A 22,575-nucleotide genomic window follows, 5' to 3' on the forward strand; every position below is an offset into this window, starting at 1 on the left:
GGGGGTGTCTCGCTGTTGCTCTGACTGGTCTTGAACTCCTGAGCTCGGGCCATCCACTTGCTTTGGCCTCCCAGAGTGCTAGGATTACAGGTGTGAACCACTGCACCCAGCCAAGTCATCCTAGGCTTTTTGTTGAAGGCCTATCCCTTTAAGGTTCCAGCTTGCAGGCAGGGAAACCAGTTTATACCCACCCCCAACCTTATGTAAGCCCAAGAGCTCATCCTCTGTCTTGATGTGGTTCCTGAAACCCCCATCTCTTGATTGTGATGATCGACAAATGCCCTTAAGCACCTCGCGATCAGTGTCACATTAATGCTTTGGTTTCAGTTACCTGTGGCCTTTGTGCCTTGAAGAATTCTTTCACTATCTTGCAAGCTTAACCCTGCATGTGAAAAGGAGCTTATTTAACTTTCCCAGTGTGTCTAGATGTTCTCTTGTAAAAGATCTTCCAGGGTTCCAGATTGCCCTATTTCCAGAAAGGATAATCTTCGTGTGATTTTTAAGTGCCCATTTAAGATAACTATATTTAACCATAACCCTTAATCCAGTATGCTTCGGTGAGAATTTGTTGGTGGGGATCTTTTTATATTTTGGCTTGTATGTCCAGATGATATTGACCAGTAAAGTAAATAAAATGCATGTTTTTCTAAATTAGTAAAGAGAACTAAATACATAAGGGTTGGTAGATTCTACAAGAGGGAAGCTCAGATTTTGAAACTTTTCTTATTATCTGAAAAATTAAATTCACCATTAACTTAGATTTCACTTAATCACATTCATTAGAAGTTCACTTCAAAAGATAAAAGAAGAGGGCAGCGCCTGTGGCTCAGAGGAGCAGGGCTGGCCCCATATGCCAGAGGTGGCGGGTTCAAACCCAGCTCTGGCAAAAAATAAATAAATAAATACATAAAAGCGGAGACGTATCTTAATTGTAAGGAACTTTTTTAAATGAGAAGGACTATTGATCATGAGAATGATATGTGCTGAATATAAAAATTCAAGTACCGTAGAAAAATACAAAAAAAAAAAGAGTTAAAATTAAAATCGCACCATTGAAAAATAACCACCATTATCATTTGGCCAAAACAAATATATACATCGCTGTAAATGAAAAGATAAGTGGATGAGGGAATGAACAGAGAGAAAGAGAATTATGAGACAGATCATATGTATTCCTTATATATATTATATATAATTTTTGGACTATCTTTAGTTCTTGATTCAGGATTTTTTTTATTTTTATATTTTTCATTTAAATTATTTAACAGAAGAAAAATTACTAAGACTAAATGGAAGAAAGCATTCAATTCCAGAAGGTTTTTTGGGTTTTTTGTTTTTTAACATAAGAAATAGTAATCACCAAAGATAGTCTTAGAAAGCTGAGGAAAAAAAGATTATGATCATTAAATACCCTCCTTTTGTTAAGATAAGCCAGACTCAAATGTTATGTGAAATTGTCTAATTTTAAAATTTGGCAACTAATTTCTTATTTATTTTTATTTATTTTATTTTATTTTGTTTTTTTTGAGACAGTGTTCCTCTATTGCCCTGGGTAGAATGCTGTGGTGTCATAGCTCACAGCAACCTCAAACTCTTGGGCTCAAGCGATCCTCTTGCCTCAGCCTCCCGAGTGGCTGAGACTTAAGGTGCCCAGCACAACGCCCAGCTAGTTTTATCTTTAGAGATGGGGGGGGTCCCACTCTTGCTCAAGCTGGTCTCAAACTCCTGAGCTCAAGCAATCCACTAGCCTCGGTCTCCCAGAGTACTAGGATTATAGGCCTGAGCCACCACACCTAGCCACAATTCATTATTTTAAATATATTGTGCCGGCCAAACCAAACACATCCATGGGCCCCAGACTGCAACCCAAGGGTGATGGGATTGGCCTTTCTGGACCCCATTACTTGCAGAGAAATATTCCTCCTGCTCCAAGTCAGATAGAACAATGTCAGCGCTCACCATCATCCTTCACATTATTCCAGGTGTGTTTTTTTTTTAAACAGAGCCTCAAGCTGTCACCCTGAGTAGAGTACCATGGCATCACAGCTCACAACAACCCCCAACTCCTGGGCTCAAGTGATTCTCCTGCCTCTGCCTCCCACGTAGCTGGGACTACAGGCACCCACTACAATGCCTGGCTATTTTTTTTTGGTTGCAGCCATCATTGTTGTTTCGCAGGCCTGGGCTAGATTCGAACCCGCTAGCTCAGTATATGTGGCTGGCACCTTAGCTGCTTGAGCCACAGGGTCGAGCCAACATTATCCAGGTTTTTAAGTCCAGTCTTAAAAGACCTTTCCAGATGAAATTGCCTTTTGTTTTTAGTACCGTATTTTTCCAGTGGTTGAAAATAATGTTGTAGCAGTGGGGAATAAAGCAATGAGAATAATAAAAGAACGTCAACTTTTTAAAATTACCTGTTGGTTACCCCCTAATGTGGTAACTTCATTGCTTTGTCAGAAATGAGAAGGCTGCTTGGCTTTTAATGTTCCAGTCACTGGGAAGAATCAAACCCATTGGGTGTCCACAGTGTAAGAGACTGGCCTGGGGACAAAGGCAAGCATCTGATGGACAGCTGGTTGGATAGATGGATGCGAGGGGAGTCAAGATCCCTTTCAGCTACAAGTTTGCTTCCAACTGGGGTCTTCATTAATTTCCTTCTTTGTGAGAAGGAAGTTCAGCGAGGCAGAAAGTTTGGGGAGTAGGCTGAGAAAGGAAAGACTAAAGATGACAAACAGAGGTGTCAGCTTCTTCCCAATCGTACTTAAGAGAGACCGGCCCCATAATGTTACTGAAAATGTAGAATATAAATGTCTTAACACAGTAACTAAGAAAATGCCGCAAAGACTATGTTGACCAGTTTGATGAAAATATTTCAAATTGTATATAAAACCAGCACATTGTACCCTGTGATTGCATTAATGTACACAGCTATGATTTAATAAAACAAATAAGTAAATTTAAAAAAAAAAAAGTGATTGCAAAACCTGCAGTTCCAGAGGCAGCCCCTGTGGCTCAAAGGAGTAGGGCGCCGGATCCATATGCTGGAGGTGGCGGGTTCAAACCCAGCCCTGGCCAAAAATTGCAAAAAATAAAAATAAAACCTGCTGTTCAAGGAACAAAGATGTGTTTGGCCATATATGATTCTATGGGAGGGGGCATGTTGAGGTTGGGGGATGGACTTGAAAAATGGATTCTGGCCTCCTCTGAAGTCTCTGTGCTAATCTCTGATGAACTAGTTAATTTTCTACAAGCAAACTCTCCAGGCATATTTTAACCTGGAATATGCCAGAGCTACCTCCCCAGTGTGACTTAGTGGTGCGATGTTCACAAGAGCTGGCCTTCTTTAAGTTATTTTGGTTCACCCCATAAATACTCACTACCTTTCACTGAGCGGGAGAGATGCTTGGAAAATTCTCCACCATTTCCTTACTGAGCTCACTGCTGGTAGAGCCCCGCAGATGGTCTCATTCAGGGTACACGTGTGGCCTCTCTCCCTAGTGCAACAGGACTGAGGTTTTAGGGTTGTTGCCTGTCACCAACTTAGGATGAAGCAAGAAAAAAAAATCAGTAATCGTGATGGCATCCAGTAGGAACTGCAGTGGGAATTCAGAAATGCAGCATGAAATTAACCCACACTGGAATTTGCCTGAATTATTAGACCTTGAATGATGATCCTTTTATAAAAATTGTTTTGATGCTTGTGATGACTACAAGTTAGTCACAGTCTTGGATTTATTGACTTGACCTCTGAGTTTATTAAAGAATTGAGAGTTAACAACAACAACAACAACAAAAAAAAAGCATGCAAGCCAGTGGAGCTCAGTGAAGGGAAAGGCAGGAAGTCATGGGCATGGCCAGATTTCAAGAACTCTTAGCACCAGAGTTCCGTGGCTGTGATAAAAATTGCAAACTGAGCCACAGGACAAGGTATAATAATTGGAGAAAAAAGTTCTATGACTGTTCTAGGACATCTAAGGATTGAGTTGCTTGAAGGACTTCGCTAAAATTATCTAGCAAACTATTTGAAGAGGTCAGCCATGTCTAAGACTGTCACTCTTTCATCTTCGTGTGAGTAGGTGACAGCATTATGTATTTACTGAGGATAAATCACTGTCCATAATTCTTTCTCAGCCCTTGGTAGGGAAGAGACCATTTCATTTATAGTGCATTGCCCAGTGTATAGGAAAGTCAAGAGCTTAACACATGTTTACTTAATTGAATATAAGTACAGTAAATACTTCCCTAAAATATATACAATTTTGTGCTTTTATACCTGGTTATTATGTCTATTATTCTGTGGGATCCTTCTTATTCTCCAATAAAGTTGTAGGGCCAGGGTCATTCCAGGCTCCCAGGGCAGGGTGCCATGGCTCACTGCTAAATAGAATTCATAATTCCCAATCTTAGAGTCTCTACTCTTTCTAGGCTCATGGGATCTAAGACACCAGGATTCTTTTTCCATTTTCTTAGCTTTCTTTGGGGCCTCGGTGTTTCTAGGATAATCAAATAACACTTCTCAGAGGTGCCAGGCCTTGGAAACTATTGGATATTCAGTATGTGACCAGAATCGCACAGAGGAGATGAGGAAAGAATAGTCCAAGCAAAGAGAATGGCATAATCCAAGTCAGGAAGGCTAATAGGCATATTTGGACAGTTCAAATTGGCTGTGGTATAAAGTTTGAGGAATAGTGGAAAGGGAGATCAGAAATGCCCACTTTAATTATACGGCAGAGATGAACTCAACAGTTACTGAGCACAGACCATATGCCCAGCATCATGGCAGGTGCTAAGGGTATAGTGACAAATAAGACAGTGTCTACTGGGAAGAACCTTGATGAGCCAAGGGCGTCTGAGATTTTAGTAAGCTCGCTCATCAAGCACATTTATTTTGGTAGCCTTTTTCCATGTAAACTTGACTTTATGGACACAGCCAAAGTCAAGCCAAGTAGGCCTCAGCAAGGATGCAGCCCATCCTAGCCTGGGCCTCTGCCTGACCCACCCTGGTGTGCTGCGGGGGTGATCTCGCCCCTGCTTCTTGGCCTACTTCTCCTAAGCAGAGTCTGGAATGTCACGTGTCCTTTCTGCAGATCACAGCTAGTTCTGCTTCTTGTCTAGGATGTTCTCTGAGGCCACTCCTAGCAAGGGCCACTGCCCTGCCCCTCTCGTTTCTTCCTTCAAGGTGTGTGACAGTTTTACATAATGACTGGACTCTCAATGAAGACAGAATAAGGCTTAGCAAGCAACAGGGATTCTCTGGCAATCTCAGAGGTTCCACTTGAAACTATACGCCATTTCATTTACTACCTGGTGAGAGGCACATCTTCCTGCTAATTAACAGTGACCCTCCTTAGCCGTGAGCTACTATCTGCATTCCCACAGCCCATCTGGAGAGGAGTCCGGACACTGGGGAGTTTCTATTTTTATCCGGCTCTGGCATTGCCCTTACATTCCATTACAACTGATCCAGGAGTCACAGAAAACTTGAATTGTGCTCTTTTTTTCCCACCTAAGTCCACTATAAACTAGATAAAGGGCTTCTTGCACTCTTATTGATTATACTGCACGAACAAATGGAAGGCAGCATTCAATTAAAAAAAATACTGCTTGGGCCTAACTACTTAGCTTCTGGGGCCTGTTCCACTTTGTCTGAATAAAAGGCTATAGGGGAAATTAACTGATAGATACACAAGAGGTAGTATGAAAGGTGACCCAGTTAATAAGGCAGTGCTAGACCCCACAGTGGGGCTTGCCTGGAGCGAGGGACAGCAGAGGGCCCAAATGGGAGCATGATAGGGGCTTTCTCTCTTCCTGCAGAGGAAGAAAACTATTCTGTAGACATGGCAGCTTGTTCTGTGAACAAGAGGAGACAGCTGCCCCTGGTAAGACGCTCTGTGTGGAGGAAGAGCATGAGCGTCAGAGCCACCAGGGTGCCAGAGTTCAAGTTCCCTTCCTCTCCTCACTCATTGCATGATCTTGGGCAAGTTGCTTAGCCTCTTAATGTTTCCTAATCTTTAATACAAAAGTATTATCGTACTACACGCACTTTCAGAAAATTATACAAGATAATACATGGAAGACATTTAGGAAGGGCCGGGCACGTGGTGAGCAGATGCTAAGTGATCTCATGTTAGCTGAATTTTGGGTCTCTGTTCTTCAAGTGACCCAGTAGTCCCACAGATAGGTGATTCACCTTATCTTTAAAGTGGAAAGATACATAGACCTGGTAGACCCTAACTGGTAAATATTAACTCAATATAATTGTCCAGCTGACAACACGCTTCATGAAAGAAAGCATTAATGATAATTGTGCCAAGACCACTGTCATAAATTGAGACTGTCCAGAACAAACAAGGAACGTGACTTAAAGTGAAGAGCCAGGGAGACAGACATTGGAGCTCTGTGGTCAGTGGTCACAGTGGGGCACCATCCAACTGATCTTTCAGGATTTGATTCCCAGCCTAAAATGAGCTTCCAGATCACCAATGGCTTTAGGAAAGAATTTCAGAGCTACGCCTGTGATCTCAAGAATCAACATCTTTGGAACCTGTGCACGTGTGTGTATATGGGGGGTGACACTGCCGATTTTGATGCAAACCCATGGTTGCTCCCACTGATGAGCCATGAAATTCCAATTTCATGGCTTCTCTCTAGCTGTTAATAATGCACAATAAGAATAAATTAAATTTCTATCAGACCTTATAATGGCTATTATTTTTCACACGTCATCTCCTTTGATCTCTGACACAGCTGTCTTCTGAAGTATCACATGTTCTTCCAGGCAGACACGGAGAGGCTACCAGTGTCATTCTGGAATTAGACTCCAAACTTTGAGTTTAGAGATTGATTTTTCATGTTATATGATTGTTCACTGAGAGCACAATGCCAACACTCATGAAAGCCATGGAATTATTGACTTCTGTCCCCAGGCAAATACTGACCTGTTGACTATCCTATGGATGAGTTTGCAACTCCTAGAATCCTACCTGGATGAATTATGCAGTATGGGCCTTTTTGCCTCCTTTTTCATTCACTATGATGACTCTGAGCTGCATCCAAGTTTCATATACCAATAGTCCTTCTTTCTGTTCTAGAGTAATAGGTTTAAGCTTTCCTACTTTCTCCTAGTGATAAAATTTAGACTGTGTCTACTTTTGAGCTATAACAAATACAGAAGCTTTTTTGAACAGTCACATACATGCCCTCGTACACATATTTTCATTTCTCCTAAGTAAGTATCAAAGGAGAAAAATGTGTGAGTCATATGATAGATACATGTTCAACTTTTCTTTATTTTCTTTTTTATTTTTTTTATTAAGTCATTCATACATGGATCATAAATACATTTATGCCATACATGTCCAACTTTTAAGGAAACTCCCCAAATATTCTTTTGTGGAGATTGTGGTACGCGTGTAATAGTTGTCTCATCAGCTTCTAATTTCCATTTCCCTGTCGACCAGTAATGGTGAGCATCTTTTCATGTCCTGATTGGCCATTTATATATCTTCCTATGCCAGTGTCTATTCTAATTTTTCACCTATTTTAATTAGATTTTTTGTTATTAGCTGGAAAACATCTCTAGGGAGTAACTTTCACTCATCAACCATCTGACTAACTGAGGTACAGATTTTATAAGAGAGGATGTCTGCTTGATTCTTTAGTTATTGACCAATTTTCAAAATAAGAAGGTTGCTATTTAGCTTCCTTCAAAGCTAATCAATAAAGTTCTCTTTTAGAACTTTAGAACTTCCAGCATCTTAGAACTTAAGGATTGGAAACACCTTGTTTACTGGTCCTGATGGTGATTATTAATCCTTCGTGAATCCTTTCTGCACCTGACATGATCTCCTCTTTGGCCAGTGAAGGGCTTAGCCAGGTATAGTGGTGACCCAGTAGGGACAGTCACAAGCGAATGAAGTTTCCATGGTCAAGACTAGGTGATTGGATGGTCATGGAGGGAGTTGGGGAGTGAAGGGTTGAAATGATAATGGGTTTCTGGTTGTAACAAAGAAAGAAAGCTGCCATTTGCTGAGGAGGTAGCAGAGAAGAAAGAGTAGGTCTTGTTAGAAGTGGTGGGTTTGGTTTGGGGATGAGCTGCTCTGAAAACATCAGGAGAGATGCTAGTAATGGTTGTGTATGCAGCACTGGAGCTCGAGAACCAGGTATGGTCTAGGAATAGAGATTTGAGATTCATCGGGACCAAGTTCAAAACAGAGCAGCTGCTCTAACCTTGTTCTCCCAGGGAAAGTACCAGACAGTTTTCAGCTGAGGCTACAGAAGCCCTGGTTAAGTTTGAAAAGAGTGAGCATGTCCCCCGCAAGCAAAGCTGAGCTTTCTAAACATGGCATTTATTATGAAAGATGGAGGCGTGGCTAATTCTTGTCTTCAAAGTGTCTATCATCAAAACAGTGCTGTACTCTATTGCCTTTTAAAATGAAGGAGGAAATTGCCCCTAATCTTTTTCTGCAGTTTTAAAATTGGTCTGCAGACCTATACTTAGAAACCCTATTATAGCTCCCCAAAAGACATTTTGTGGTTTTAAATAGGCTATTAAAATTCCTATATGTATTTGTTACCTCCATTTGAATGCTACCCACATTTGACGGAGGTCAGACCCTATGGTGGTCTAGCTGGGATCAAGCCTAGGGCTGTTTACCTCAGCAGCTGGGGGGTGGGAGCAGAGATCTGCAAATAATCTCCATCGCCAGCTTAATCCCGGCAGAGGAGGGGTGTGCAGGGGGTTGAGGGTGGAGAGCAAAGTGTCCTTCTTACTCTTACTTTACTCAGAGCTAGAGGATTCTGCTAGAGGATGACTCCAGTATCTAAGGCCACCTGTGGCCATCGAGAGGACCTGGTATATCTAAGTAGTCCAAGTAGTTCTCTGAATCCTCTGGATTCAGATTAAGCATCTTTACAATGACTCAGCACCCAAAATCCATCTGCCCACTCCCCTGTCTGGCTTTCTCTACACAAGCATGAGCCACCTCACCCATGTCTGTGCTGGCAACAATCAGACTTGAATATGCCTAGGACTTTAAGCTACATGTGAAGGAACATCACCCTGAGAAGAACATACACTTCCTCCTTGGGAGATCAATTTTGGCCTCTCATGTCTCTGCTTCAGATTTACGATGTTTGGCCTTGGATGCATGACCCACAAATATGAGAAGAGATTCTGGCCATTGCCTCTTAATCACAGGCTCCAACTCTTCCTCCAGGACCCTATAAAATATCTTTATAAGTACTGGAAGTAAAAGTTCTATGAAGTGCCTGCCTCTTAGTGGCATAAAATTATCCAGAGAATGCTCTTGTTTTTTAGTAAATATGAATGTCTTAAAGATGGAGAAGATAAAGTCTTAGAATGTGAGTTAAGACAAGCTCTGTTTCTCCATTTAAGAGTGTATTTCCAGCTGTGAGTCGCTGAAGCAGGCATCTTACGCTAAATGTCATCCCATCAACCAGTGTCGTCCGTTGGTTCTGGGAACATTCATTGAGAATCGTGTTCATCGCTGAGACATGAATGAAGAAGAAGTCCTGGGATTGTGAGCTTTGACTGTGGCTTCTGTTCAGCGATAGTGTTGGGAGCCTGCTATATGCCACAAACTGTTGGGGGTTGTTGAGAATACAGCAGTGAAATAAAAACACAAAAAAGCTCTACCTTGAAGCAGTTTATATTCAAGAAAAGCCACAAAAAAAGAAATAACCAAAGGATAGAAGATGGTGGTAAGTGCTACTAGGAAGCAAGTCAGCCTGTGCCAAAGGAAGGGATTGGGGACTAGCTTGATTTTTAACCCAGACTTGAAGATGGACAACGAGAATCTAACTCATTCAAGTCTGAGTAGATACATGGAGATAGGGACAGGTCCCAGAGAAAAGAGTATCAGAAAACTACAATCGCATGAGCTGAGGTCAGTCACCTCAAGGGGTTAACAAAGTTACAGCGAAAACTCTTCTGTGGCAGGAAGAAAGCCTTGGTGTCAGACGTTCATAATTCAATCAAGAAACATTTATTGGAGATACTCACAGGATGTAAACTCCAAGACCAGGAAACTTGTGTAAATCTACAGTGGTGCCTGGCCCAGAGAAGGTGCTGAGTAAATCATTTGTTAAAGTGAATGAATAATGGAAGAGAAGGTTGCATAGAATTGGTGGAACCAAATGATGAAAGGCTTTGAATGACAAGGGTGATGAGCTTGAACTTGACCTCATCGGCAACTGAACAATAATGCACAACACATATCTTGGTACAAAACACCTGTGTGAGGTTCCCTTAATGACATCACTGAGCCCCTTGAAAACCTCCCCTTCTTTTAGTTATTTCTCGAAATTTCTTCACACAGTTTCCACCGTTTTCTTCTCTTTCTGTCCCATCTCTTTGGAGAGGACCAGATGACCACTTCCATAGTCTCCTAGACCCCAGATATGCATGAGTGCAGCCCACATGTTACCAAGGAGCACAGGAGTTCTAGAGCCACCATACCCCTCTGCCCTCCATGGAGGGGAGCAAACCCTACCCCTGCCTGATGTGAGTCACGGTCACCGGACTTCAGAAAGGTGCCCTTTGCAGGCACACCTCAGGACAGCAGCCCTTAGGTTTTCCTCCAGCCCTTCATTCTGCAAGCTCAGAATAAACCTCCAGGACAGTCATCAGAGTGTCCTCCCTAAGCACCACCACCCCCCCCCCAAATAATATCGCGGGTTCTCTTCCCTTCTAAAACCAGCCCTATTCCCCTCTGGCCGCCTCCCCACGCAGTTCCTTCATCATTCCACTTGACACAATCCTATTTTTCCCTTTCAGCTACTTCCATTTTCTAAAAGCATTTACTTTTACAGAAAGGAAGGGGTAGTGTCAATTGCCTGTTCTAAAACTTAAATTTGACAGCGGAAGGAACTGAGGCCCAGGAGGGAAAGATGACTCATGCCGCTTTAAGCACCACCCACATTTGCCTTTCTTCTCCCCACCATCTCTAGAAGAAAGGCAAATGTGGGCGGTGCCCGGAAGGAAAGCATCTTGGGATCTGGTGGCTGTTTGGAGGCAAAGGAAGGGGAGGGACCATGTCCACATTCTCTGATCAGACACTGTGTTGGGTCCCTCCCCTGACCTCCCATGCAGCAAGAGGGGCAGCCTGGGCCCCGACCATTAGAGAGCAACCCTCTCTGTGCCGCGGGATGATACAATCAAAGAAAACAAGTGAACAAGAAAACGTACAAACTGTGATGTGCGCTGTGGAGGGATAAGTCCCCCAGCAGGTGTGAGTGTAAAGACTGTTCCTCTTTGGAAGTGGGTGATCGAGGAAAGCTTTTGTGTAGAGATGATAAGAAGATGATTTAAATGGGAGAGTCAATGCTGATGTTTAAAAAGCGGAAATGTTTAAAAAATAAGCTGGTCCATTAAAGGAGATTCACTGTTAAGGAAACAGCCCATAAAAGAACATGATGACTTCTTCATCAGCAGCTTTTTCCTGAACATATAATTTTTTGTTCAGTAAAGGGGGTCACAGGGAATCTTGCTGTCTTTTGTGTGTTTGAGAGGTTTCCATAACCTAGGGTCTCTAAAAGTTGCCTTTAAGATGTCAGGTCTTTCAGGAGGGAAAAATCAAGCCCAGGACCTCTGAGGCTGGGACCAAGAGGTCTGACTCGTGGCTTCTAGCTTCCAAGCCCAGTCACCCTGATCCAGAGAAAAAGTAGAAACACCACAGCCTTCCGACTACCTGGGTTGGAATTCAACAACTCCTTTCCTATTTTCACTGGGTTTTAGAGTAAACTGTAGCACAAGCAAACTCACATTGGAGACCAACATGGGCAGAAAAATTATTTTCTCTTGCACCGGGGCCACTGAGAGCAAACTAGACTGTAACTTCATAACTAAAATGTGACTCTAGTGTCTGAGCCATCACTGTGACAACTTGCTGGTGTCCTCTCATAGTCACACAAGATCGGCCCCAGATCAAAAATGAAGTCAGATGGTCCCAATGGATAGGGTGTCAAGTGACAAGACACAGAGGTATTGCCTGAAATCATGAGTTGCAACTTCTTAGAATCTAGAGACCTCTATGATGGAGGTGAGGATTTGGGCTCCCCAAGGGTGAGAATGATGGTGTTTGGCCCTAAACACCTGCTCTACCATCTCAGTCTGACCCACTGAAGTTGGTCAGGGTGTTTGGAGGGTCAGAATAGAGTCAGAAGCTCTGAGCAGACCAAGTGATGAAGAAACTCAGAGAAAGGAAGAGACCCTCGGGTTTGTGAACTTTCCGAAGTCTAAGAGTTAAGCCAGACAAAATTGATATGCCAAGGATGACCTGACTTGCAGGGCAAGGTGTTCTGGGAATTAAGTCTGGAGCTGTTGGCTTCTCTCAAAGCCGAATCTGGGCGGAGGTTGTTAAGCAAAACACAGCGGCAACAATCAAAGCTGTAAGGGCCCCTATTCTCCTGTGGGTGATTCTGGAGTCTGGCTCTTCCTGTGAAGCATGATGAAGGCAACTAGAGTGTTAGCCACCATATCATGCGGCCCAGAAAAGCGATGGTGAAATACCAGGAAACACCAGAAGATTGAATGGAAACAGTGAACCAGGGGGTGAGGCAACAGTAGGAGGGCAGGGTCAGGGAGAGACTACGGGGCTACAGCTGTCAGGCCGAGAAGAAAACCAAGCCACAGAGTGAGGCAGAACCATGGGAGGTGGAGACTCATCAGACCCAATCAGTCATTCATTCACTCATTCAGTCATTCAGGCAGGTCAGCCGTCCATTCAGCAAAAACCGGGCAAATGCCTTTATGAGTGCAGCATTGCACGGGGCTCTGGATCTCCATGAGTGAGCAAAGGTGGCCTGGTACCTGCTCAAATGGAGGTCACAACCTAGTGACGGTGTCTGAGCACTCTCCCCCAGACCAGGCTGACTCCGCCCCGGCACTCCACTGACATGGGTGGAGGCCTGGGCAGAGCATACCCCAGCTGTCCCTCACCCTGGGAAGTGTCCTCAGTCAACAGTAAGAAAGGGATCTGAGAAGAAAGGGAGGCGGGGACAGAAGTGGTGGGCAGCTGGGAGCTGAGAGTGCCCAAATGAGGAGGTCTGGCCAGAGAAGAGGCAAGATGATTGGGACCAGGAAGCTCTTCCCCAAGCCTGATCCCAGCTCAAAATCCCCTCCCTGGGAGAAGAAACATGGAGGGAAGGAAGAGATCCAAGGATGTGAATAACATAAATAAGAAGAGAAACAGCGTTTCCAGGTCTTTTCCCGTACTCTGGAACATTCCCAGTGGAAGTGCAGCTATGAATATCTCTCCTAATCCCAGCCAACCAGCAGCTGCTCAGAGAAAATCTCCTGGCTCCCCGTCCAAGGGAAGAGGAACACTCCAAGAAGGAGAACCGGATCCTGTGACCTGCCCCCTGCCGCCCCATTGAATTGTCAGGTCTGGAGTGGGCCAACCTGTGCCAGGCTTGCACATGTCTAGGTGTTGTCAGATACTTAATGGGATCAACCAAATGTCATTTACAGAAAGGTCTCTAGCCAGAAACATCTCCCAATCCCAGTCTGAAAAGCTGACCTCTAGAGATTTGCTTGAATAAGAAAATATCTGAGAAGGGTTAAGGCTGGGCACCACCTGACATTCGAGTCTTTCTATTAATAAGTTTTAAGCAACCCTTCTTTCTCACCCTGTGCCTGAGCCCCAGGGAAGAAATGAGTGTTTGGAGTGGGCACACAGAGGGACAGAGGCCAGTGTTTGCCTTCGAAGATGCAACTGCGGCAGAGAGAGAGCCCGGGAGCTTGGCTCTGTGTCGGCCAGGCCTGGAGTTAAGGGGGCAGGCAGGGAAAGACAGAGGTGGCTTAAAGGAAATGTTGAGATTTATGAGAGCAAAATCGGGCTCTGTGAGCAGAATAAGTGGCCTTGAAGGAATTGTGGGAAATTCCAAGGCGCTCAAATCATATTAGTATTCACATCCACCGTTTACAGCAGCAACCACGGTCCCAGGAAAAGTGGGCAGTGCCCCCAGCCCACACCAAGCAGAGATGTTTTTTAATTGAAATTCTTCAAATAAGGAAAATACACTTACCTCCCTAGCTGATTTCCAGGGCAGAGAAATTTTCAGACAAGGTAGCTTCTGGTATGTTGGGCTCATACATTCTTATAGTTGTTAAGCACCAGCCCCGGCAGGCCTTTGTGAAATGGGTTCCTTTAATCTCGTCACTGTCACTATTAAGAAGAAATATCAGACAATATACGGGCATTATAATGTGAGATGATTGGGGGGGGAACTAACCACCTCTGCCCAAAACCACCACTCCCAATGATATTATTCACCATTTTCTCCCCCTCTCAGATGAGGTTCACAGAAGCGTCTTTCCAACTCAGCTGGCCCCAACTGCACACTTCATCACTCCCCAAATGCCAGCCTTTCTCCCAAGAGATGCATTATTCCAATATGTTTGGAGATTCCATAGAAGAACACAAACCTTGAAATCAGACTGCCCAATCTCAAATCCCAGCTCAGCCTCTAACTACGTAGCTGAGTGACCTTGGTTGTGTTATTCACCCTCGAAAGCACAGTCCCTAATGGGGATAAATGGGGATATTGACAAGAGTCATATAACTCTTCCTGTTACTAACAATGATCAGATTGTATGTAAAAGGGTTAACACCGTGCCTTGCTCCCACCAGGCACACAAAGACTGTAAACATTATTATAATGATAGCACAACATTAAAAGCTTTAAAGCTAAAGATTAGAACTTTCTCACTTAACACATTTTACACCCATAATCTGTGTGTGTGTCTGTGTGTTCTGAGACACGTGGAACCTAAGAGGGAGTGTGCTTCATAGCCAAGGAACACTCCCATCAATGACCATGCTATTTTGTCTTCTTTGGGTTCTTTAGTGTTTGGTTTTTGAGTTTACTCTCAGCTCACATTTTTTGAGATCGTCTCCTAAATTTTCCGGCATGTTTGCCAGAGTGGATTTTAAGAGCACCACCCATTTGTCATGACTCTGATAGGCCCACAGAGCAGAGAGGAAAGGAAAGGCACAAAATTAACACCATAGACTGAAACAAAAGAAAAATGTTGTGTAGGGCCATTAAAAATAACCCATTCGAGGTCAGGTTTGGTGGCTCACACCAGTAATCCTGGCACTTTGGGAGGCCAAGGCCAGGAGGACTGCTTGAGGCCAGGAGTTCAAGACCTGTCTGAGCAACATGATGAGATCCTATCCAAAAATAGAAAAATTAGCTGGGTGTGGTGGTGTGCACATGAAGGTTGAGGCAGGAGGATTGTCTGAGCCCTAGAGTTTGAGGTTGCAGTGAGCTATTATGGTGCCATTGCTCTCTACCTTGGAAACAGAAAGAGACCTTGAAGAAGAAAGGAGGGAAGGAAGGAAAGAAGGAAGGAAGGAAGGGAGGAAGGGAGGGAGGGAGGGAGAGAGGGAGGGAAGAAGAAATTATCCACCATTAAACCAGTTCCAGATAAGAAAACCAAGGCCCAAAGGGCTAATGGGACTTAACCCATAGTCAATCCATCAAGTATTCACAGACCTCTGACAACAAAGCCATGGAAGAAGGATTAGGAATTTGAGAGTGAAGAAAGAAAAGTAGAGGTGAAAGGGAAGTTGAATGTTATCTTGGACTGGCACGAGGAGGGACATTTGGGGTTTCATAACTTATAAATGACCTTTGCTGAAAACTGCTAGAAGTCTGAAGATCAGAGGATAAAGAACATTGGACTGGAAGTTCTAAATTCCTTTCTGTTACTTTGTCAGGATATCACTATCAAGTTTGTGAAAATCTCTTTAACAAGCACTTTTAATTTGAAAATTAGGTAATTAGGTAAGATAATCCTTAGGATTGTTCCCACTTCAAGGCTCCACGGTTTTGCTGCCAAGAGCTCTGTGACAGTCACCACGTAGGGTGTGAAAAGATCTGAAGCCCATTTGCTGCTGTGTGAGACCAATGGGTGGGACTTGGGAAGGAAGAGAAGACAGGAGAGGGCAATGAAGACACAGTAGCCCAACTTGAGGGACAAAATCATGACCAGTGACTTGGAGACAATTTACATAGTGAGTCTGGCTAAAGTAAAAGAATAATAACCAAGAATGTCACAGAGCAGGTTAGATCAGGAGGACCCTGAATGTCAAGCAATTGACAGATACCTGGGAAGCCAAAACATGCCTGTACATTTTAAGTGATATCATCCTTGTATTACTTTTTGAAGCTGAGTTAAATTATGGTAGCAATGTGTGGTGTGGTGTTTGCTCAAAAGATGGCATTAATGGAATGAATGCTAGTGTGACCATGTGACAGGCAGGATAATCAAGGAAAATGGCAAAGGCACAGCAAGACCCTTTTAAAGTGGGACCTGAAATTTGAGAACATTGTGGAAATGCAACAGTGGGGGCGTGAGTAGGAGGGACCTTAAAGGACATGGTGTACCACAGAAAACCAGCCACAATGGCAGCACGTCAGGGACACAAGTGGACACTGTGGTGACTGTAATTCACTGTAATTCACTCCATTCACAAGTATCTGGACACTGAGGGCGACCACTTAGAGCAGAAGTCAAACTTGCCTTGTATTATGTTGCTATTGGTATATATTGTGTATGACAATTTTGATGTGTTTTTTCCTTTCTTAAAATGTATATACTTGTTTTTGGCACCCTCTGTATTTGGGCATGAGCAGGGGCTACTGAGAAGGGAAGCAGACTGTACCATCAAAAAACACCACCTAGGAGAAGTGGTTGAGAATCACTGGCCAAAAGTTGGCAATGCCAATATTTTGTACGTTTGGAATTCTTATCAAAATACACAACTCTGATATTCAAGAGGAAAGGGATTCAAAACATTTAGGTTGAGGGTAGTGCCTGTGGCTCAAAGGAGTAGGACACTCACCCTATATACAGGGGGTAGCAGGTTCAAACCCAGCCCCGGTCCAAAAAAAAAAAAAAAATTTAGGCTTTGTCTATATAAACTGCATCAGAGAAAAAAAGGTGGATTCAGATAACCGAATATGATTATGGATTATTTAAATGGGCTCTGATTTATTTTAAATTCAGGCAAGACAATTTGCATATGCAGACACAGTCTAAATTCCATGTTTTCATTTTTTAACCCTTCACAGCACCCATCAAGGGATACTCTAATACCAAAAATCGGTACCCCAAAATTGATGGTCCTCACTTAGACAGAGGAAGGAAGGATCTTTGAGGAGATGACAAAGCTTATCAGTCAAGTGTGAAAAACTCAAATGGGTTGGAATCATTTAAACTTCTTAAAGACATAAAAATACATGTGGTTGTTTTCCTAGACAATTGTCCCGATGTCTTACAAACTGTCTACATCTGTGTGTTCTCTTCCAGGGTCTTTCTTCCCCGACTTCAAGCCCTCGGAAACAGTTTTTAAAATCGTATTTTGGCTCGGTTACCTAAACAGCTGCATCAATCCCATCATATACCCCTGCTCCAGTCAAGAGTTCAAAAAGGCCTTTCAGAACGTCCTGAGGATCCAGTGTCTTCGCAGGCAGCAGTCTTCAAAACACACCCAGGGCTACACCCTCCACGCGCCCAGCCATGCCCATGCCGTGGAGAGGCAGCACAAGGACACCGTGCGCCTCCCGGTGGGATCGGGAGAGACTTTCTACAGGATCTCCAAGACCGATGGGGTCTGTGAATGGAAACTTTTCTCTTCCGTGCCCCGTGGATCTGCCAGGATTACAGTACACAAAGACCAATCAGCCTGCACCACAGCTCGGGTGAGAAGCAAAAGCTTTCTACAGGTCTGCTGCTGCATGGGGCCCTCCACCCCTAGCCTTGGAGAGAACCACCAAGTTCCAACCATTAAGGTCCACACCATCTCCCTCAGTGAAAACGGGGAGGAAGTCTAGGGCGGGGAAGGTGCAGAGGAAGGGGGGACAATCGTAGGTGCCTACCCCACTTCCTGCTCGGAAGGCCAGCTCACTCTCCAGGAGGGCAAGACAGGGCCATCAAACAAGGGGACCTTCTGAGACTGGGGCAGCGGGGAGACCCAGCTCATCAGCCACCTGGTGGGGTGCAGGGAAGAGGGAGGATGCTTTGCAACTGACCGGTTGAGGAAGATGCTGGACAGTATCCCCCTGCAGCTAATGCCCTCACGGTCATCCTCTCAGCCCGCTTTGATGAAAACCACCCTGGGAAACAGAATTTCATGCGCAATCCAAAAGACTATAAATATAGGATTATGATTTCATCATGAATATTTTGAGCTTGCCCTCTAAGTTTGGAGTTATTTCTTGATGGAAATGAGGGGATTTTATTTTCAGGCTAAATGTACTGACAGCCACAGTTGACATTTATGGGGAGAGGGCCTAGAGAGGAAGAGCTTTAAGATGGTGGCCAAGATCCAGGCGCTTTATTTTTAGAGCAAGTTTTAAGACTCCACCACTTCCGATGCAGCCAGTGTCTTGGCTTGGGTGAAACTGGACAGTGAGAAGATTTACCTTTTGCTGCACTTGGACTGGATTCTGCCCCTTTTCTTCTAAAGACTAGAGTGAGTGGCACGCATAATATCTCAGAGCATAACAGAGGCACATTTTCTGCTCTTGGGTCTTGAGAGTGTTCAAAGACCTCGTCAAAGAGAATATGGCTTTTCCCAAGAAAGACAGCAGATGTGAGAGTTGTTTTGGGTTTTTTGTTTTTTTTTTTCAATTCAACTACTAGGGACAAAATCCATTAAACAGTTCAAGGATCAAATGAAGGAAGGCTTCTTCCCATAACATATTTAAAAATCAAGATTTGGGGGTGGGGTGAGTGTTAATTTCATGCTAAGATGCCACCTGCCAACCTACCCTGGAGTCCTTTTGACGTGGCTGAGGAGGGCCTTTCTTGGCAAATCGCTTACCTTTTCCAGCACTCTGTTGTGAAAATCCAGCACTAATATTTTAAAAGGCAAAATATTGACTTGCATTTCATCTCACCTGCTTTGTGTTGTCTAATGAATGAGCTTTGCCTGCAGCATGTTGAAATGAGCCTTATGATCCAAGTATATCCCCCCTGAACTCTGAAAAACATTAATGCTTAGCTTTGGATAGATACTGATAGATCACCAAAGAATTGTCTAAAGCTGGAGTTTGCAAACATTTTTTGACAGAAACCTATTTATTCTGGAAAAAGAATTCCCACATTCCATAGGAAACATGCTGTTTTTGCTTTATGTATACCAAATTTTGGTAAACCTCAATAACTCAGTACAAGTTGAGTATCTCTTATCCAAAATGCTTGGGACCAGGAGTGTTTCAAATTTTGGAATATCTGCATAGACATAATGAGCTATCTTGGGGATGAGACCCAAGACTAAACATCAAATTTATTTATGTTTCCTATATGCCTTATACACGTAACTTTGAAAGTAATTTTATAAAATATTTTAATAGCTTTATGCACGAAAGACGGTTTGGTTGCTTTTGACTGCAACCTGTCCCAGGAAATCATGTGTGGAACTTTCCACTTGTGGCACCATCTTGGAGAATTTCCGATGTTCGGATTAGGGATGCTCAACCTGTACGTTACTAAGGATGAAGATTAGTAAACTGTATGTCACAATTAAAATCTGCCTATCATTCCACAAGAAGAATTTAAAATAGCATTTATGTTTGGGGAATAATTCTTGGTAAGAATCACGGATGTAAAAACAACTGGCCATTTCCACAGCCTCTTTCTTCTACCTGGATAAGTTCCTCTAAGAATTTCCACGCAGGCTATCGCTGTTATGTAACCTTCACGGCAAGGGTAGTTGCCTCCACCTCTTTTTCTTCTTTCCCTTGCAGCAAGATGGTCATTTCCTTAAATCCTTCCAAAAGGCAAGTCTCCTTCCACGTTGCAGTGGAGAGTGTGTTTGCATGTGGAATTGGGTTTCGCTGCTGGTTGCTTTGGAGCCTGAAGATGACTGTTTGCTCAGGCTTTTTCTACAGAGCATCCTCTCATTGGCTAGACAGATATGCACCCCTGTTTTCAGAACTTGGATTCTGGCCTTTGGATGTTGGCTGAATGTTTGGACTCTTTTGATCTCTCTGCATGTCCTATAACAGCTCTGCCAGACATGGGGTAGCGGCTGGCATCTAGGAAGAACTTGAATGTGCAAAGCCCACTTTTTTTCTGTCTTGCTACGAAAATTCAGTTTGAGAAGTGCTTCTTCTAGGATCTGAATAAGAAAATCACTCTTTTCCCTGCCTCCCCCCTTCCAAGAGCATCCCTTGGGAAGAATGGTAATAGTTTAATAGTTTTTCTTCAGCAAAATAAGAGTTCCGTGTTCCAGATGATCAGTAAATACCTTTACAGACAAATTTAAATTTCAAATCTGGGAAAGTTTAGGAGCACCGCACGTGTGGCATTTATGCCACATCTAATCAAAATAAACAACTTAGAAAATCTTTTGGTCGGCTCGGCACCTGTGGCTCAAGCGGCTAAGGCGCCAGCCACATACACCTAAGGTGGCGGGTTCGAATCCCCAGCCCTGGCCCGCCAAACAACAATGATGGCTGCAACCAAAAAATGGCCAGGCATTGTAGCAGGCGCCTATAGTCCCAGCTACTTGGGAGGCTGAGACAGGAGACTCGCTTGAGCCCAGGAGTTGGAGGTTGCTGTGAGCATGATGCCATGGCACTCTACCCAGGGGGATAGCTTGAGGCTCCGTCTAAAAAAAAAAAAAAAAAAAAAAAGAAAATCTTTTGGTCACCCGATAAAAACCGTGACAATTGTATCTGTGTAAAACTATCCGTAAATAATTGCCCGCTGTCCTCTTCTCCAGCCCCCTCTCTCCAGGGAGGCAAACTTTGAACTTTATTTTTCCGTTTCCCATAGCTCAATTATTGGGTACAAACGTGACAGTTCTCCAAGTTGATATTTATCGCCCGAAACTTAGTCAATGTGGGATGAACAATGTGAGAGTTGAGTTACTTTTGACTCAGCCACAAACATCTCTGTACCTTGAAGCGTGCCAAAAAGGATCTAAAATTGCTGCAGCTAAACAAATGATTGTCATATTTATACTCATGTGTTTACAGCTTCTATTTGGAGTTTGAGGAATTTACCCAGAGTGGCAGTAGTTAAAATGTCTTCTCTAACGTGTTATTAAAAGCACTTGCTTTGGGCTTGTCTAAACACCATAAAAATTAACGGGAACAGTACGGGAGAGGCGAAATCTGAGTTTATTCTGCAATTCAGATCGCATGTATTAAGAGAGACTTTGACTCTGATTATTCAAAGATTTTCCTGGACTGTTGGCAAGGATTTCAGAAAAGCATTTTTCTGATCACTGTTTTTTTCTCTTTGCCTCCCTCCGGTCTCACCCAAGACTGCTTTTGCTTGTAGTCACTCAGAATATCTAACACTCTCCAAGATAGTCAGCCTTTTAACTCTCCCATCCCCACTTAGATTAGCCCATCTACAGCAGCCAGTCGCATTTGGGGGAATAAATATTCTCTTAAGACTTTTCTGCGTGCCAGGCAACTATCTGCAGGGCATTTTGCACCCATTACTTTTAAATCTCATAGCAATTCTGCCACTCCTACTTTAGAGATGAAAATCTGGTGGTTGAGAGCGGCGCCTGTGGCTCAAAGAGTAGGGCACCAGCCCCATATACCGGAGGTGATGTGTTCAAACCCGGCCCTGGCCAAAAATTGCAAAAAAAAATCTGATGGTTGAGAGAGGTTAAGGACTTGCCCCAAACCACGCAGGAATTGTGATTCAAACCTGGGTCTCCCTAACTCTAAGCCTTTGCACTTTCCATAGCCCCCTTGCCTCATAAAGAGTAGCGATAAAAGTCCTCTAGTTTGGATGGGTATGCCGAGGATACCAGACCCTTTCATGTTTTATTTCCTTGGGCTCTGTCTACAAGTTAACCTTGGCAAAGATGCTGTCATATCCCCAACCCAGCCCAACTCAAGAGCAGGTCATCTGTGCAAGGGTTTGGTGCCTGCAATTCTAACCCTCACACCGCACCAATTTTTTTAGGGGATAACGGATGTTATTAAGACCTTCCAAAAGGGACAAATTTTGCAAGTTGGGGGAAGATGGGCATATAAGGGAACGCACAAGAGGCTGCATCGGTCAAGAACAGCAAAAGGCAATTGAGGATACGAAATACGCTGGATGGCGTATGGAAGTTGTTGATCACCAACTCCCGTTAACACAGACGCTTTTAGGAAGTACATCCCTGTTAGAAATGAATGAGGATAAATACAGCATCCCTCACCCTTTTGAGAGAGAGAGGGGAATGGATTCTAGGTATTTCACCAGGAGTTGCAGAGAGTATGTGAAGCATGTGAACCTTAAGAATGTCACTGTGGGGAAAGTGTTCAGAATTCTGCCCTCTGGGTAGCTGGAGACCCAGGCAGTCTGAAAATGAGATGTCAGTTGGCAGCTGTGGCACTTTCACAAGTGCAAGCTGTGTGTCCTGAGTGCCTGCCCCAACCCCCCTCCACGTGCACCAGGACACAACCTTCTGACCAGGAAGGTTTCATGGTTATGGCCTGGGAGTGAGAACCTTTTAGGATCTATGTACTTGGGCAGGTAATTGACCACTCTTTGATCATTGCTCATTAATCACAACTTAATAAACC

General features: G+C 43.7%; 1 protein-coding gene and 1 long non-coding RNA gene across 3 annotated transcripts in view; one reads left to right on the forward strand and one right to left on the reverse strand.

The window, feature by feature from the left end:
* ADRA1A (adrenoceptor alpha 1A) overlaps positions 1-22,575 on the forward strand; it is a 74,122-nt gene that overhangs the window by 45,214 nt on the left and 6,333 nt on the right. The window contains exon 3 of one of the 2 annotated variants that reach the window (XM_023515526.1): positions 17,342-17,733. In XM_023515526.1, the coding sequence (XP_023371294.1) occupies positions 17,342-17,733 (392 nt within the window). Of the gene's footprint in view, positions 1-17,341; positions 18,933-22,575 lie in introns of those variants that run through there. The other variant, XM_003793950.3, reaches the window with a different exon arrangement.
* Positions 18,664-22,227, reverse strand: LOC111726650. The gene is made up of 2 exons (XR_002774376.1): positions 20,691-22,227; positions 18,664-20,395 (listed from the first exon to the last, which is right to left on the reverse strand). It is a non-coding gene; the product is annotated as an uncharacterized LOC111726650 (long non-coding RNA).

This window comes from Otolemur garnettii, unplaced genomic scaffold, assembly GCF_000181295.1.
Source record: "Otolemur garnettii isolate 467f Iridium unplaced genomic scaffold, OtoGar3 scaffold00074, whole genome shotgun sequence".
In the NCBI taxonomy this organism is placed as follows: domain Eukaryota; kingdom Metazoa; phylum Chordata; class Mammalia; order Primates; family Galagidae; genus Otolemur; species Otolemur garnettii.